At 49.2% G+C, this 19,108-nt stretch overlaps 1 protein-coding gene across 1 annotated transcript in view; it reads left to right on the top strand.

The window, feature by feature from the left end:
* Positions 1-5,278, top strand: part of LOC116952453 (uncharacterized) — a 75,690-nt gene extending 70,412 nt beyond the window's left edge. The window contains exons 4-5 of the mRNA XM_032971814.2: positions 2,750-3,045; positions 4,261-5,278. Coding sequence (XP_032827705.2) covers positions 2,750-3,045; positions 4,261-4,507 — 543 coding nt within the window. The 3' untranslated portion in view covers positions 4,508-5,278. The remainder of the gene's footprint in view (positions 1-2,749; positions 3,046-4,260) is intronic.
* The last annotated feature ends 13,830 nt before the right edge of the window (positions 5,279-19,108 follow it).

The raw sequence follows: 19,108 nt of genomic DNA, 5'->3' as shown, positions 1-19,108 counted from the left end.
GATTAGCATGTCAATGTAGCTACCGCCACATCGAGGCCTGAGATGGGTGCAGCCCAAGGGTAAGTAGGCGGGGCTAGAGATGGTATTTGCATGTCAATGTAAGATCGGAGGGCGCCCTGTTGCTGTGGGGGTGGCCATTGTATTGAGAGAGATTAGCATGTCAATGTATTATTGTGAGAACTGTGGGCGCCCTGAGGCTGTGAAGGTAGCCATTGTATTGAGAGAGATTAGCATGTCAATGTATTATTGTGAGAACGGTGGGCGCCCTGAGGCTGTGAAGGTAGCCATTGTATTGAGAGAGATTAGCATGTCAATGTATTATTGTGAGAACGGTGGGCGCCCTGAGGCTGTGAAGGTAGCCATTGTATTGTGAAAAAACGAGAGCCACCGCCACATGGAGGGAAAAATAGCATCGGTGACTGTACTAGTAAGACATCCAGCCTGTCAATGCAAAGAACTCTGCAACTTAATTCACTATCTTTTGACCATAACAGTGGTCTATAAAACTGACACGGCCGGCTGGTCGGCTGGTATGAGCACGTACAGGAAGTCATTGACTTACGAACACAGTTCCTGAGACCGGTTCGTAAGTCGACCGGTTCGTAAGTCGAGCCGTTCGTAAGTCGGAACACAGTAGTCTCCTATATTTAAATGCCCACACACACAACCACTCCCAGCACGAGGCAGACCCCATTACACCTCGCGGAGAACCGCTCAGCTGGACAAAATATTACCGCGGTTCAATTAGCAAGTGAGAATTCCCGTTTTAAGTCGATGTTAAAAAACATTGAATGGAAGCTGGTTCGTGAGTCGGGTGTTCGTAAGTCGCGGACTGCCTATACTGGATTCGTGTCGTTGTGGGTTAGTCTGATTCGCTATATCTGAAAACGGTGTTTACGTTTTACTCGCTTTATACAAAGAGAGGGACAGTGGAGCGGGAACAGTGGAAGGGGGAGGAGCAGGCGAGGAGATATAAGAGGGGGCTGGAGGGGGCGAACTGGTGGGAAACGGACGGAGAAGGCTGGGGACGAGTGTGGACTGGGGGAAGAAATTAAGGACGGAACCCCCTGCAACCTCGTGTCGGCTCTCCTTTACACAATGTTGCTGTAGCAGGCGAGCGACAAACGTTGCGACCTGGGACAATCACATTGAGCGGTTCCCGTTGTGTGTGTATGCATCAGTTGACCACGTGTGATGATAATTGGTAAATTGTTTCGTGACATTGTTTGCAACTTTAGAAGGCCTATCCTCTGTGCTATGAACAAGAGCCATTGCCTGAAACGTCACCTATTGTAAATCAACTCTCAAGGCTCCCGTAAATCATGTGACTTCTGTGAAAAAGACGCCGCTGCTCCGTGCAGTAGCAGCATCGAGGCCCTGACGCAGCCTCCTCCACCTCCGTATCCTCATCTCTCCTGCACCCTCTGCTCTCGTTTCTCTGTTCGTTTTTCCCTTTTATTCCCATTCTTCGTCTTCCCTTTCCCGTTCCGTTTTCTTCTCCCCATGAATTGCATCCCTGATTATATTCACCTTCCCGTGGTGTGTAGCCAGCACTTTTCATTTTACGCATTTCATTTTACGCAGTGTGTGTTGCTGACGAATGTTGTTGAATTTTGCTGTTATTGTTATTTGTGCTTGTGGCCCACAGCTAGCCGCAGCAGGAGCAGCAGCAGCAGCAAATCGTGTCTCTCCAATAGTGACATCTAAAAACGTGTTTAAGTACATTTGGCGACGATCTGCGTCGTTCATTACACACAAAGTGCTTGCCACAAATGAACAAGCAATGCCTCGCTGATCTCGTTTAAGAGCATAAACCATCATCGCGTGAACTCCGGTCATCCTCGCAGCGACTTTTGGCTGCCCTTCGAACAAAGACGGTCACCGCATCAACTCGCTTTCAGATGCGCTTCTGCGCTCTTCCGCTATTCGGAAGCCACTGGAGTTATGCACTTTTAAATCTACTTTTAAAACTAATTTCTCGAGAACTGCATTTTGTGTTTAGTTTGTTGTCCTTCCACCACGCCTGCGTTTAGCACGGTTGGTTACATGCGGTGCGAGAGAAGTTCAACATCCATACATACACGATTTGGCAACATTGGTGCGAATCCCACAGTAGCATTTGTGCCGAACTACCACGGCGAGAACGCGGCTCCAGGTTGAAACCTCCCAACCCGACAGGCCGCCCTGGTTAACACTGCAGGGGGCTTCATCGTGAAATACCAACGCGCCGCCCGCTTCACCCCCAGTGGACGTCTTTGGAAGATCCCGTGACCTCATTCCAAAAGGGAGGGGCCGCTATGTGCCAACTGGTGTCACGGTCCAAAGTAACCTCATTTCGAAAAATTACTCAATCGGGGATTACACGAAGAAACATCGCCCCCACCACACTGTGAAACTCGCACGGGTTGTGCCAGCGCAACAGAGTCGTGATGACAGGCTCGTGCCATAAGGATGACAGCGGCAAACGCCAAACGCACTGGATTATTGCCATTGTTCATTTCCCATTGGGCCCCAGCGCCTCCACGGAGCGTGCGGCGTTACGGGGGCCCCGGTCGCCGACTTGGCCACGAAGCTTCTCTCACCACAAACCCTCGCCGCCTCGGCCTCCCGCGTAGCCGCACACCCGCCGACGAGCCCGGCACGCACGCCGGCGTGCGCTGACGTTAGTGACGTTCCCGCACGTGCTGCCACCGCGTTCTTAACGCACCGCCGCCGCCGCTGCCGCCGCTCCCCACACCGCCCCTCGCAGGTCTGGTTCCAGAACCGGCGAGCCAAGTGGAGGAAGCGCGAGAAGGCGGGCGTCGCGGGCCACCACCCGCACGTCATGCCGTTCGCTGGCGCCGCGGGGCTGCACGCCATCGCCCCGTACCTCGACGGCTCCATCTCCCACCCGGGCGCCCTCGATTCGTGGACGACGGCGGCGGCGTTCGCGGCGCTGCCCCCGCCCGCCGCCACCGCCCTGAGCCCCGCCGCCTCCATCGGCGTGTGCAGCTACCTGAGCGCCAGCGTGTTCCGCCACCCCTTCATCACGCCCATCTTCGGCAGGTACACCGCGCCGCCAGCGCCTCGGCTGCTGCTGTAGCTGCTGCCCCTGTGGAGCGTGCACTGCTGTAGCTGCTGCCCTGCAGAACGTGCACTGCTGTAGCTGCTGCCCTGCAGAACGTGCACTGCTGTAGCTGCTGCCCCTGTGGAACGTGTACTGCTGCTGTATTTGCTGCCCTGCAGAACGTGCATTGCTGTTGTAGCTGCTGCCCTGTGGAGCGTGCACTGCTGTTGTAGCTGCTGCCCTGTGGAACGTGCATTGCTGCTGTAGCTGCTGCCCCTGTGGAACGTGCATTGCTGCTGTAGCTGCTGCCCTGTGGAACGTGCACTGCTGTTGTAGCTGCTGCCCTGTGGAGCGTGCACTGCTGTTGAGGCTGCTGCCCCTGTGGAGCGTGCACTGCTGCTGCTACCGCTGTAGCTGCTGCTACTGCTGCCCTGCAGAGCGTGGCGCTGCTGCTGTAGCTGCTGTTATAGCTGCTGCCTCGTGGCATGTGCATTCCTGCTGTAGCTGCTGTTGCCCTGTGGAACGTGGCGCTCCCGCCGGTACTGCCACGGCTACTTAACACAAAGTAATAAGAAGCGACGTCGTGGAGTGATATGAATAGCAAACCAAATAGGCGGAAGATATGCCTCCTCCTCCTTCATAACATATCATTAAACAAGCGGCCTTCTGGGAGTGAGTGATGTCAGCAGCATTTGTTTAACACAAGCGACACTTATGGACTTGTTTCGACATTCGAGTCGGGATTGCTGAATATTATGCACTCCCAGGCTGTGTGGCTGATGGAATGGATAAAATATATTTTATTTTTTTATGCGGAGAGGCAGATATGTGAACGTGGCATGTTGTCCGTTTCTCTTTCTTGTTACTGCCACTGCACTTGACCGGTCGCTCACTCACAGCAGGCCTCAATGTGCACCTAGCGTGGCACAAGCGCCGTGGTGACATCGCCGCCACTGTGTGGTGAACGGCGCTTGTTGTTGTTGCTGCTGTTGGCACGGCTGAGCTGATTCCAGCACCTCCGTCTCTCGTACCCACCCCGAGCGATTCTACGGTTTGCCATCGAGGATGGCCGCATGATTATGATTCAACGCCCGATGTTGACGGCCCGGTCCGCCTAGTCGTCACGTCGGCAACGAACGCATGGTGCGGGGTTTGAAACCATCGCCACGGCGGCGAGATGTTAACTGGAGCGTGATTCCTCCCTGCCCCTCCAGGCTGTTCACGACGCTGAACCCGGCGACGGCGATATTCCGGCCACCGCCGCTGGGCGCGTCGGACTCGCTGGGGGGGCCGCTGGGCTCCGCCGACCCGTCGAACGTGGCGGCCGACCGGCGCGCCTCCAGCATCGCCGCGCTGCGCCTCAAGGCGCGGGAGCACGCGGCGGCGGCGGCGACGACGGCGGTGACGGCGCACGTGGGGGGGGAGCCCCCGGCCCCCGGCAAGGAAGAGGGCCCGGACTGACCGCCTGGGGGGGGGGGGGGGGGGGGCCCTCCCTCGACGTGTCGGCAGCCCCGGTGGCCTCGCCAGTGACGTTCGTCCACGCCCACCACCGCACCTTCCACCGGCCCGCTTTTGCTCAGAGCGGTTCTCGTTTACCGCGACGGAACGTCGACCGCACGCGTGGGGGGGGGGGGGGGGGGGGGGGGAAAGTACGACGGGTTTGTAGAATTATTATTATTATTATACATTTGTATAAAACAGAATAAAAAAAACCAATCGAGATGCATGATAAATCTAGATTTTGGTTCGGAACACGGGAGCATGGGGTGTTAATAACCTGGTCGTTTGGACAGGATGGGTCGTGCGAAGCGTAAGGAAGGTGGCTTGCTTGTCCGAGTCTCAAAGTTTTAATTCTACAACCGCTATCCCCGCTGCGGCTATCGGAGAGAGGACACGCGCAGGATACGCGCGCGCGCGCAAATAAACTTACATCACAACAACAACAAATGTTGCACTTTCACGTCATCACGCACACACGCACACGCACGCACGTTCGCGACCGGAATGTTTTTCAGATTATTTTCCTTGCTCTTAACGCATATTTATATGGTACCCTAAATTATTTTATTACGACAAAAATAGGCAATATCAGTTTTAATATGAAATAAAACCTCAGAGAGTAATGTTGCAAGTTTATTGATTATAGAGTGTTGCAAAATACTGTATATCCCAAAAACGTAACTGTTTCATATTGTACGTTATGAAAAGTGTATTAAAATTTGATAAAAAATTTCGGAGACCTTGTATTGGTTTTACTTGTAAAGAGATGTCAACATTTGGTGCATTCTTTGTAATTTTGTAACAAACCACGTAAGAAACTAATGGCGTATTTTTTTTTTTGCTATGTCACACACGTCAACCCAAAAGGGTTAAAAATCAGTGAGAACCTCTTCTGAACGAAACCTCGGTGTGAAATCCCCCAAAATTGAGGCAGAAGACCAAGAACCATGAGGTAAAAATCACAGGAAGTGAGAGGCACAATACACAGAAACCCAATAAACTGCGAGAAAAGCCCAAGAATAGGAGAAGAGTGATCCAATACATTTGGGCACAGGAATATTGATCTGTGACGCAAAGAAGGGGGGGGGGTTATAAATGGGTTTGTTTAGTCGCGATTGACTCATGTCCAGTGACGGACTGGAGCTAAAAATGAGCCAAGCCATTTGTAAACACACCAGGCCCAAGTCGCCGTGCGATTTCATTGGCCCGTTCGGGCTGGGTCCAAAAAGACAAATGGGGCCAGTGAGGAGGAATCTTTGGGGCTGCTGAATATGTGGATGGGACTTAATGCGAACCGAGAGTGTAAATAAGCAATGCAGCATACGCAGAAGTCATAAAATATCGTCATATATTTTTTTACTCTCATCACATTTGCAATTTTCCCAGACAGACCAGCCCACGGGCCCTTAGAAGGGACCGGCCCACCGGGCATTTGCCCTATAGACTGCTGCCCAATGGCCAGTCCGGGCCTGCTTATGTCCACCACTTGAGGCTGGCTGAGAAATATCTGTGGAGGAGGTGGAAACCCACCCACTCTGAGACTCAGTCACTCACTCAACGACCCACCCACTCACCTCGATAATTCAATCACTCATTCACTTCCACGGAAAAGGAGTTCCTCCTCAACATCTGTGCGGCGATCCACCTACCTGCGCTGCTGCTGCTGCTGTCTGCGCTGGAGGGTTACAAGCAGCCCACGTGCAGCAGTAGCAGCATAGCCACCACCGCCGCCACCAACCGGCCGAGACTTTACACAGGGCACCTGCGGGAATTTCATCTCAGCTGGCTGGGTCGTGGCGGGACTGGCGTGGGGCGAGAAGCGACGTTGACCAGGGAGGAAGTTCTATTCTGTTCGAGCGGATGGCAAGATGCTTCAGGAGCTCGATGCCAATGTCGAGGTCTGCTCCTCGCCACTACTAGGGGGACTTCAGGAGAGAGGGAGAGTTGGTGTCCTTTTGCTCTACCTCCTCCGCTAAAGTAGCACATGCTATATGGGCCCATAGTTTTGTTTTCCTTTGTGCGCACGTCCGATTAGCACGGTTGGATACGTACGGTTCGAAATAAGTTCACCATATTATTTGGGTCTTTCGGTAAAGTCGTGTAGATAAGTTCAAAAAGTAATAAAATAAACAAAAACCTACGACGTTTCGATTGCAACACAGGCGATCGTCATCTGGAGGAAAAAGGGGGGAAAGCTACTAAAGGCAAGCTGTTTTAAAGGTTCAAAATGGGTGTAGCCCAGGTGTCTTGGTATCAGAACGAAGTGGGCGGGGCACAAGTGCGCTGGGGCCTGCGCAAGCAGAGATGGTTATGTTAATGTGAAATCGGAATGCGGAGAGGGGGGCACATGAGACGTGGAGAAATTAACAACTTGTGGTACGCCCAATGCAGGGGCGACACCGCAGGAACTGGAATTGCTCGTCCCATCTTCGGTAAAATAAAACTAACATCGGAACGTGACAAGGTTGAAACATCACAGCCAGTTATGACTTAAACTGGTTGATGACGTCCTTCCAATGATTACTGAGTTTGTACCCATCCTCTCGGTTGAAATGGTGTCTGTGTCTGTATATATGGATGGCTTCATAAACGAATCTTTGTTGATAGCCAGTGGGCTTGCAAAGTACCTTCGTCTTAGATAAATCAATTTCGTGTCAGCTAACCACATTAAAACAATAATCAGCCACAGCTGAAGTGTTGGTTCTCCCATGTTTCAAATCTGCCTTATGCTCACGAACACGGTCCGAGACATGTCGCTTAGTTTCCCCAATCTAACTGCTGCCGCAGATACAGCTTAGTTTGTAGACGACGGGGTATTTCATGTCAGAAATCTTATCCTTCACAGATGGGATCAGATCACGATTTTTAAGCATTGTTAAATCGAACCTGGATCTTGTGTTTGTTCATGATTTTGAAAATATTTTTGGTGACCCCTGCTATGTATGGCAAGGTAATGGTTTTGATTGGGGTCCCTTTAACTTGTTTGTAGAATGTTACATTCCAGGTGAAGTAAGTGTTGGTGAGGCAGTGTCTTACCAGGGCCGGTACATCAGCATTCAGTCCTTGTTGGACCAAATCTTCAATGATTATAATGGTGTCGGGCACAGGAACATTGGTGAACAAAGAAACTACATCAAAACTAACGAGCAAATCACCTGAAGACAGTGAGATGTCCTTAATTAACGATACCAAGTGAGCTGAGTTAAGTACAGATGAGGTGGTCTTACCAGTCAATGGCTGCAAGGTCTACGACATAAATCGGGCCAGTTTGTGGGTGGGTGAGTCAATGGTGTCGACGATGGGATGAAGGGGTGTACCTTCAATCTTGATTTGAAGCTTTCGTGACTGCAGGAATCCATACTCTTTGGTTCTTTCGGTAAAGTCACATAGGTATAAAAATAATAGATCACAACGTTTTGATCGCAACACAAGCAATCGTCATCAGGTGGGACAACCACAGCAAGACAAAACTGCTGAAGTAGGCATACTACAGCATTTTTTATTATTTTTCTACCTACGTGACTTTACCGAAAGAACCAAATACTAGGGTCTACCTTCTTTATGGATTTTTGGTAAGCCATACAATCTGGGTGGTCTAGCAGCAGAGGGTTTTAAGGAAAACCGCTTGGTTTGTTCAATTAATGAAGCCGAATCAGTGATGATACTGTTGGTTTTTATAACGAGGCTGTTGGTGGGATCTCTTTTAATTTTTGCATAGCTACCATCATTAAGTAGGTCCTGAATTTTGTTATTGTATGCGGTGTTGTTCATGATGACCGTGGCATTGCCCTTGTCGACTGAGAGGATGCATATGTCATCTCTCTTTTTTAATTGAGACAGCTCAAAGCACTTATCCTTACCGATGTTGCTGATCGGTGTATTAGCGTTTTTGAGGATTTCAGCAATTTCCGATCTAGCCACGTCTGTAGCGATGTGTCCCAAACCCTTAAGGGCTACATCGACCTGGGCAATGATATCATATACTGGGATGTGTTTTGGGGCGACTGCGAAGTTCAACCCTTTAGCCAGAACCGCTTTAGGCCGTCGGAAATTGGACTATTACTCGGACTAATAACAACCTTGTCAACGTCTAACTTTTTAACGTGTGGATCTGGTTTCTTCTTAGAAAGGAGGTTGAACTTGGAAATCAGGTCAAATTTACATTTAGCGGACATTGTAGCAGCTGACGAGGCTTTCATGTTATCTACATGTTCACAATCAGATGTAGACATTTTTTCTGTCAATGTTAAGTGTGATTTCAAGAGTGTCTTGTCCACATGATCTAATACAATTCGGAGCAATCTAATTATCTCTGAGACCAAGCCTGCACTGCACAAGATTCGTTTATCATTAGAAGATGTGACAGCAGCAGATATCAGTGTAAAGGAGATCGGAATTACCTAAGTGTCGCGGCATCTCTTTAGAAATGTGAGTGACTCGATCAGATGAGACTTCCTGTCTCGAAGTTTGTTAAAAGATCTTATAGTTATGTGGAAACCCTCCCCGTAGAGGCGGTTAAATCTTGACCTAAAGCTTTCGTGACTGCAGAAATCCATATTCTTTTGGTAAAGTCACGTAGATAGGTTAAACAAATAATAAAATAAACAAAAAACTACGGCGTTTTGATCGCAACCCAAGCGACCGTCATCAGGTGGAAAAAAGGGTGGAAAATCAACGTCGTAGCTTTTGGTTTATTTTTTTATTTTTGAACCTATCTACGTGACTTTACCGAAAGACCCAAAGAATATGAATTCGTGCAGTCACGACAGCTTCAAGTCAAGTTCAACATACGTAGTTTGGGTTCCATGGCCACAAATTCACGACTGTGGCTTGTCTTAAATGCATCTCTATCGGTCTCCTAAGGCTTCTGAATCTATATGTATGTCTATGATTATAATCTAAATTTTTGCGTGTATGTATCTTCATGTATAGCCATGGGTCTATCTTTAAATGCCAATGTCGAGCTCTGCTTGCCACGACGAGAGCGCTTCAGGAGAGAGTTCGTGTCGTGTTGCTGTTCGTCCTCTGTTGAAGGAGCGCAGGCTGCAGTGGTTGACGACATAGTTCATAGTTTGGGTTTCATGGCCACAATTGCACTACCGTGGCTTGTCTATGTACAGTACTATGTTGAACTTCTTTTGTACCGTACGTAGCCAACCGTGCTAACAGAGGTTCGGGAAAGGACAACAAACTAACACATAAACCAATTCTAAGGAAAGTAGTTCTCAACAAGGCCGTAGCCATGGAGTCAACATTGGGGGGGACCAAATCTTCCAGGGGGTCTGGGGGTCCCCCCCCCCCCAGAAAAAAATCTAAATTTCAAAACGAATTTCCTGCCAATTCCCTAACACATAGGATGAACTTTTTATTTATTGTTTACAATAATGTCTAATAGTGTATTGCATTACATTGCTCTGTTTTTTTTAACCTTTTCTTGTTTCATTGTATGCAATGGCAGAGATTAGGGATTAATAAAGTACAACCATAACCACAATCATATAAACATAAATCTATTTATAGCAATATATAGGGGGGGACATCTTGAGCATATTTGAATATTGGGGGGGGACACATCCCCCCCCAATATCAAATATAATATATATTATAATTACGGCCTTGGTTCTCTATCTAGCTGATTTAAAAGTACATAGCTGCAGTGGCTTCCTAATATCGGAAGGGAGAGAGTTCCACACGTTCGCTGAAGCGCGTCTGATAATGATGTATCCCTGGTCTCCATTAGTCTCTCTCTATGTGTCTTCATGTATAGCTGCGCATCTCTTAGTATGTATCTCTCTGTGTGTCTCTATAGCTTTACTATATAGGGTCCATAGTTTGGGCTGCACGGCCACAATGGTGCTGTTGCACCGCGGCCTGTGTCTTCACGTTTCCCTGCAGGGAGAAGATGGGGTTGCGCATCGTCTCGATGATGTTCCGGTAAGCAGCAAGGGGACAGCGAGTTGGCACTGTGGTGGGACAGGAAATGCATTCCGGCCCTGAGATGAGCAGACAGGCGAGGCGGGCGGGCGCACGTGGGAATGAGTGGGGCAGTGAGGCGGCAGGTGAACCGGCGGGGAAAACAAACGGGGCGCGGGCTAGTTGATTGAGCGAGTGAGTGCGTGGCAAGGGCTGCTGGTCCATCTGCCAGTCATCTCAGTCAGTCAAGCAATGGCACCTGGGTCTGTTCCGTGACCACCTGTCAGTGGGCCTTCGACACTTCACGTGTGGCATTAAAGTGCACCTATTTATGATTTATTTCACCAGGTAAGGCCCCACTGAGCTATGTAGCTCTTTTTCAGAAGCGGCCTGGCCACAAATGATAGCTCAACGAAGCGGCTTACCACGTGGAAATGTATAGCAGCCAAATACTCTGAACGCGTGATGTTGATTCTAAATGTAGAGGGGAAAATCGGGGGACCCCGGGGGAAAATCCACACGACTACGGGGAGAGAGACACGCAAATTCCAAATATACAGCAGGGCGTCAGGATCCGGATAGAAACCACGACCTCCTGTATACCAGGCGAGGTAGTTAACATCTCGCCACCATATCGGTAGACGGTACAGGGATGGATGGATGGGGGGGGGGGTGGTGGCTGTGTGACTCTGAACCTGGCGCCGTGGTCAGTGTGCCGTGCCCTCCTCGAGCTACGCTCACAGTTATCGGAAACCCGAAATATCACCTCGCGACCGCTCCTACCTGACATTGTTCAAATCAGCTCCCCTGGTTGTTATCATCAGATTCAGAGTATTTTTTTAATATATATTGCAGGAGGAATCCGATATGCTATAAAGCTCTTTTTCACAGATGTCCTGTCGGGGCGGGGCAGAATGTCACAACAACAAACAATACAAAAAGGTAAGGAAAGGCAGGCTCTGCGTTGTGAACTACAGAACTGTCACCATTCTTACTTGGCAAGGAAAACCACTCTGACTAAGGATGCATTTCGTGATACTTTGCTGCTGTGTATGGGGTGTGGGCGCAGGTGGCTGGGTTTGCAAAGCTGACATCAGGCGGCCTGAGCTGGCGTCCCAGATGTGGCCCAGATGTAGCCTAGATGTGACCCAGATGTGAACCAGATATTACCATATTTTATCAAGATGTTGCCCAGATGTTGCCCAGATGTGGCCCAGTCGTGACCCAGATGTGACCCAGATGTTAGCCAGATGTTGCCCACATGGGGTCCGGATGGGGTCCAGATATGACCCAGATGTTGTCTAGATGTTAATCAGATGTGGTCCAGATGTGACCCAGATGTGGAGTGGCCCACGATATGGCTCACACTTATGCATGTAGAGATAACAGATGAGTGAGGTGCTGCTAGTTCATGCGTTTGTTTTCTCTCTTATTGACTTTTGTAATTCACTGTTTGCTGGCATCCCTCAAACTGTTGTCGTCTGCAACGCGTGCAGAATGCGTCAGCCAGGATTCCTACACGCAGCGTGCCTCTGGCTGAACTTATTGACCCCTGTGCTGGCGTCTCTCCGTTGGCTGCCGCTCCGGTTTCAAGATTCCTCTCCTCACCTACAAGGCCCTCGATCATGCTGCTCCCTCATGTATATAGCACCTCCTCCGTTGGTCACGTGTTCCAGCAGGCGTACTTGGGTCTTCCGAATCTGGCCCACTGTGTCGTGTGTCTATGTCACGTCTCTGCACGACGATGATGGTTGACCGGGTTCTATTCCGGCTGGTCCTCAGGCTGTGGAATTCATTATCCACCGGGCCTCAGCTCTACTAACCCCCACCCCCCACCTCGCTTCATTCATATTGCGCTTCAAGACGCAACGTATTTTCAAGGGCTATTTTTTCTATTTCTTGAATCTTTTATTTTGGGGTTGGAACTGGTTGGAGTGAGCCTGCGTATTTGTCTCCCCTGTCCATCGCGTTGTGACGTCTGGGCGGAAGGCGCCAAGAAGTGTAAACGATAATGATGATTATTATTGAGACGTTGTGTGGTTCCGCTGGAGAAATTAGTTGATGCTCTCAGTCTTGAAGTTCAGAAGTAGGGTTGCCACCCACCCACTCAATCGTTCATTTACTCACTCATTTAGGAAATCATTCAGTAACTCATCCACTCACACACTCGCTCACCCACCAATTCAGTCACCCAACTCACCGGGATTTTCACGTGTCCAGTAATCGGCATCGGTGTTCGGGTGGCAGCAGGAATTGATTTGTACCGAGATTTGGTACCGATAGTGCGTTGAACTTTATTGCACGATACTGCACAGTTTTGCGTACAGACCGAGGTCTGCCTTGAGAACTATGCCCGGGGAATTGCTCTATGGTGGAACAGGTGTCGGAGCCTGCATAGAATTGTACAGCAGCGAGAGAAACGCGTGCAGCTGGCAGATCACGTGACTGCGGGTGCGCGTGTGTGCGTGTGGCTGCCGCCTTGCATCGCGTCGTGCCTCCACAGGATGCCCGCCCGCTCGGAGCGGAATTCGTAATGAAGAGCCGCAGCCGCGCCTCCGATTCCTCGCTCTGCGCACGTCCTCGAAGCCTCACGCACGGCGTGGCTTTCATTTAACACATTGGTGTGTACAGAGAACCTCAGAGCTTGGGTAACTGTTGGTGGTGCTGGTTCATTGTGTGTCTACTGCCTTTGCGTAGGATGTATTTGTGCAATTTGTACTTCGATACTTCAGGCTACCCCATTGCTGCGATCTTTAGACAAGGTGGCCCAAAAGTTAGGACACAGCGTTATTTAATTTACTTTAACACTGGTATTTTTTTTTTTACATTTTTTAAAATTGTTTATTCTTTACGTTAATATTTCATCTATTATCATTCGGAATAATTAGTTTTTATTATGTTTCAGATGACATTTAGAAATGGAAATAGAATTAACGAAAGAAAAAAATCCTGCAGTCACGAAAGCTTTAAGTCAAGATTTAAATACGAACGAGTTACATTGTGTTTTTTTATACACATGCTAAAGAAGGCAGCTGCAATCTTATAAAAGCCCTAAATTTATTTCAAAATACAATTAATGCATCATGCATTAGTGTTAATGGAAGTCAGCTTGAAAATGTGTTATCACAGAAATAACGCTATGTGATTAGTTAAAATATATATTTAATTACCCTTTGTATCCTGAATTTTGTGGCATCCTGTGTATATATCGGGGTGCTACGTTGGAGAGATGTTAACTCCCTCGCCTGGTATACAGCATGTCTTGGGTTCGATCCCGGCCCTGACGCCTGCTGTGTATTTGGACTTTGCGCGTGTCTCTCTCTCGCCGTGATCGCGTGAATTTTTCTCCGGGTCCTCCGGTTTTCCCCTCCACGTTAAGAATCAACATCACGCGTTTAGAGTATTTGGCTGCTATAAATTTCCACGTGATGATAAGCCACTTTGTTGAGCTATTATTTGTGTCCAGGTCGTTTGTGAAAAAGAGTTATACAGCTCAATGGGCCTTACCTGGTAAAATACAAATAGTTTAGTTTTAATAGTTTAGTTTTGATATACATAGTAGCGTTTTTTGGTATATTCGTTGGTGATGCTGCTGCTGCGTTGGCAAGCACAAATAATTATTTTAAAAAAATCAACATATTCGTCAATAAGACTGTGTGCGTCGCCGTAAAAAGAAAATAAGATATGAGGCAACGTTTCGGGCAATGACCCTTCTACGAGGTCCTCTGCCATGAAGAAGGGTCAATGCGTTGAGGGTTGAGTTTCAGATGACATTTTTTTCAGATATCGGAATTTCTGATTTTGAGTCCCAGTGTGGATTTGATTTTCATAATCTTCGTATTTTCCGATTAAAAAAAGAAATCACCATTACAGTTTAATAACGTTTGTTGTATATGTCGCGATGTTTATACATTTTTAAACATTTTAGTTTTTATTTCAACAATGGCATTTTAATAGTTAACATAAAGTGGCAACAGTAAATCAATTATTTAAACGTGACATTTTTAATTGGAATATATTTTTATTTAAAGCTTTCGTGACTGCAGTCATTCATATTCTTAGCTCTTTCGGTAAAGTCACGTTGAAGGGAAACAATAAAATAATAAAATATATATAAAACAATAAAAATTCTCACGACGTTTCGACCATAACACAAACGGTCGTCATCAGGTGTGAAAAGCAACGGCTGATGACGACCGTTTGTGTTATGGTCGAAACGTCGTGAGAATTTTTATTGTTTTATATATATTTTATTATTTTATTGTTTCCCTTCAACGTGACTTTACCGAAAGAGCTAAGAATATGGAATATATTTGTCAAGGCTTAAGCGAATGTGATGCCACTTTTGGCGAAATAATCACGAGAGTGACGTCAATTCCCTTGACGTCACATTTCGGACGATTCTAAAAAAATCAGATCGTGAGAGATGTCGTCAAACTGGGCGAGATTTTTTTATTTTTCGAATTTATTCAAAAATAGCGAAGACGTCTCTAATACATATGTATGCGTATAGATATCACACATGGGGAGCGTTAGGGTAGCGGCTAACGTTTTGTGCTACGAACCTGGCGAGCCTTCTAGCCATGACGAACCGGGTTCGATTTATGCTCACGGCCGACACCAGTAAAGATGATCTGAACCGGTCCTGGGTCTCCCCTAGGTCGACTCAGCCTCAAATTACTTCCTGGCGCGGTGTGTAAACATCGCCACGAGGGACGAGCGTGATTGCTGGCCACCGATACCCTCGTGCGCCGTGCCGGCCTTCAGAGGTGCTACTCGCTCACAGCACTTACCCCAACAGTCCGTTAAAACTATTTGGGAGATTGTTGAGCCGACGTCCGGCTCTTTAAGGGCTGCTTCGTGTCGTTATTCATCAAGGACCAGCACCGTCTCGTGTTCACCACGGAGTGCATTGCGGCCCCTGAAACATCGAGTGTTTTTTTTTGTTTGCTTTTACCGAATTCGAAACAAAAATTGTCCTTCTTGTTATTTTGGTTGCCGATTCCCTGGTCGAGACTAAGAACAGAATGACAGCCAAGAGCGACCAACAGTGGAGATGGAGCGGCCAGGAACAATTCGCGTGACGCGGGCGTCGGGTGGATCGTTGCGTCGCAGGATCGTGAGAGGCTCGGGGAGGCCTTCATCCAGCAGTAGATTGACCATGGCTGCTGAGGATGCAAACATAAATATTCTGATTCTGACTCGTTCACGGCCGGTCAACACCCCGCGTGTGTTGCACCAACATCCCTTCAGGACGCCGCTGTATCCATTCTGTGCAATGTCGATGGTGTGTTGTTGCTGCTGCTGCCTGCTGTGCCCAAGCACCACGGATCTCCCGTGTAACATAGCCGGACAACTGGCTACGCGGCACCATTGCGACGTGTAACAAATGAAACGAACGTGAATGTACTCTCTCACTGTGCCCCGCTTACACGGCGGAGAGGACACAACACTCGCCCATCAATCGCATGCTCCCATCGCAGCGAGGGTAAGCGACAAGATAAGCGAGCAGGCACCAACGCCCCCTCCTGCTTCACGTAACTGTCCATATACATCAATAAAATATAAATAGATAACCTTGTTTTTACACATCACATCAGCCACGCGCATGGGCTTCTGGGAGGCGCGTAAAACGAGTAGCGTTGTGGCTCAACGCAACGGTAACTTCTGGACTGGTTTCGACTCCCAGTGTTCTCATCAGCGGAGCCACGCTCGTTTGAACCCAATTGGCTCAACAGAAGGAAATCTTCTGGACTGGTTTCGATACCCAGTGGCCTCATCAACAGAGCCAGAACCCGCCCCGAGCCAATGCTGGCGAACTGCAACAGTTACACACTGGGGAGTTTTTTTTACATTGCTATTTGTGTATCGGGTGTCAGCATCTGCCATGGTTTGTGCGGATGCGATTTAGGGCGGACCATGAGCTTCGTGGAAGATTTAAGCCAGGGATCTTCTGCGTTGGATCTTTCACGAGGTGTTTGTGAGTTCTTTTGAACTCCACTCAGCGCTCCAAGCTGCATCGGGGGGGGGGGGGGGGGGGGTGATTTCCCGTTGTTGAAGGTGAAGCGCACGGGGTCCAAGAGGAGCTTGCGTGACTTCAAGCGATGACGAGGGACGTTATTGAGGTCCTGATCAATGGGAAGAGGGCGACTGTTGCCACCGCTCTGACTGAGAGCACTTCGCGTAAATCCCCAGCTTAGAATCACATCGCCCACCTCGACGAGGCAAATTTAACTGAAAGCCAAAAGTACGTGGTCAACAACGCGGGTGAAGTAAATATATGGGGCCTGATGTTATCATCATCATCATCTGGCTGAAAATAGTGTGACGGTGTGCGAGTGTGTGGGGAGCGGTGGCGTAGCGGTTAGCGCACTGCGGTACGAACCCGGCGACCCGAGTTCGATCCCCGCTAACGGACACCAACACCAGTGGCGATTAAGTCGAACCCGCCTCAAATAGGTACCTGGGAGTGGCTGTGTGTAAAACGTCGTCGTCTAGGAGGCAAAGGCTGCCCGGCGTGGGGCTGGTTGACTCACTCCCTCGTGCGCCGTGACGGTCTTCATAGGTGCCACTTCGCTAACAGCACTTGCCCCAAAAGTCTATTGAGGCTATACGGGGGATCTTTGTCTTTATGGAGGTGACATCCCCGCGGGTCCTGTCCCGGAGAAGGGCGGCGACTTTATGATGTTTGCGACACCGGATTTGCCCAATGACGGTGATGGAGGCGGTCGTGATGATGTGGTTACGTTCGCGGTACAAGCACTTTCAAACCGCTGTTATACCGACGTCGACACAGCCCTAAAGAGCACGGCATACGCTTCGGCTCGAATTAGTAACTTATTACGAGATCTTGTCTTCAATTACGATTTGCGACAAATGCATTTGCACTGGCGTGCGACGACACACGCACACACGCGCACAAACACACGCGCGCGCGCACACACACACACGGACGCTGACACACAGACCCACCCACACAGGCACACGAACAGACACACAGACACATGCACACACACGCAGACACACGCAAACACAGCCGCGCACAGACAGACACAGACGCACACACAGACACAAAGACACACAGACACACGCACGCCAACACTAATACCATAGCCGCCATTCGCCACTAAGTGACGGTGACGTCACCACGGCGCCTGTGCCAGGCTAGGTGCACTTTGAGGCCACGTGAAGTGTCGAAGGCTCGCTGACAGGAGGCGGTCTCGGGACAGACCCAGGTAGTGCCATGGGTTGGCTGACTGAGATGACTGGTAGACGCACACCAGGTATACCCCCTATTTTGCCAAATTGCTTTATTTTATCCGCCCGGCGCTCCGCTCGTTGTTGTGAGCGAGCACACGCACGCACAAAACAAAGATTCCCCATATAGCCTGAACATACTTTTTGGGCAAATGTGTTTGCGAGCACCTATGAAGGCCGGCAGGGCACACACGTACACACGCACACACAGACACACACACAAACGCACGCACACAAACACACACGCACACACAGACACACAAACGCACGCACACAAATACACACACGCACACACAGCCACACACACACAGAACGCACGCACACAAACACGCACACACAGGCACACACACAAAAAACGCACGCACACAAACACACACGGGCACACGCACGCGTGGGCAGGCGGGCAAGGCAGCGGGACTCAAAGGGCATCATCATCATCGTCGTCATCATCATCATCGTCATCATCATAGTCGTCATCATCATCATCGTCGTCATCATCATCATCGTCATCATCATCGTCGTCATCATCATCGTCATCATTATGGTCGTCATCATCATCGTCGTCATCATCATCGCCGTCGTCGCTGCTGCTGCTACCGCGTGGTCTCGGTGTGGGCACGCGCAGCGCGCACGCGGGAGCCAGCGCCTGACAGTAAACGCAGCCTCCCGCCAATTGGCGTGTTGCGGGTCACAGGCACTCGCTAATTTGCGTCCATCCTGGCCCTCTCCCGCCACTCTGTAAATGACAGAATAATAACCCTTTTAGGTTGCAGCTGCGATAGCGAGTGGGGCTGTGTGTGTGTGTCACCTGTTTTACTGCAGAACGCGTCCCACTGCCAAAGCAGCGGCAAAGCATAAACCATAAAACCTCACTCTTACACCACCACTCTTACACCACCAGGTCAATACTCTTACACCACCAGGTCAATAGCCGCTTCGCTAATGGAAGAACAGAAAGGCAATTAGGGAGAAATTGAAGAAATATCATTGCTAATTTACTCTAAATTGTTATTTAAGCTAACATTGTACTGCTTCTATGGTGACCCTGGACCGGAATGGGTCCCATAAAGGCAATTATCGTGTCTATGTGATAGCAAAGCAAATTGACAACAAATGTGTCTGATCTTTTAACACATAGTGCATTATCAAAACAAACTATTAGGCTGCTGCCTCGGACCGAATGTACTCAGCCTGGAGCCCCCCCCCTCCATCTGTGTGCTCAAGGATAAACGCAGCAAATCAATTACTGCTGAATCAAGTCTGAACAAATAACCTAATCGCTGCTATTCGGATGCCCCACGCAAGAGCGGGCGTAGGCGCGCGATATGGAAATGTACGGATCCTGCTGCTGCTGCTGCTTCTGCTTTTTCTGTCGTACGGCTGCTGATACAG

The sequence above is a fragment of the Petromyzon marinus genome, chromosome 47 (genome assembly GCF_048934315.1).
Source record: "Petromyzon marinus isolate PM22_M1 ecotype Great Lakes invasive population chromosome 47, UKy_Petmar_22M1.pri1.0, whole genome shotgun sequence".
Lineage (NCBI taxonomy): Eukaryota > Metazoa > Chordata > Hyperoartia > Petromyzontiformes > Petromyzontidae > Petromyzon > Petromyzon marinus.
The sequence above is the reverse complement of the archived record's forward strand: the minus strand, read 5'-3'. Positions and strand labels throughout refer to the sequence as shown.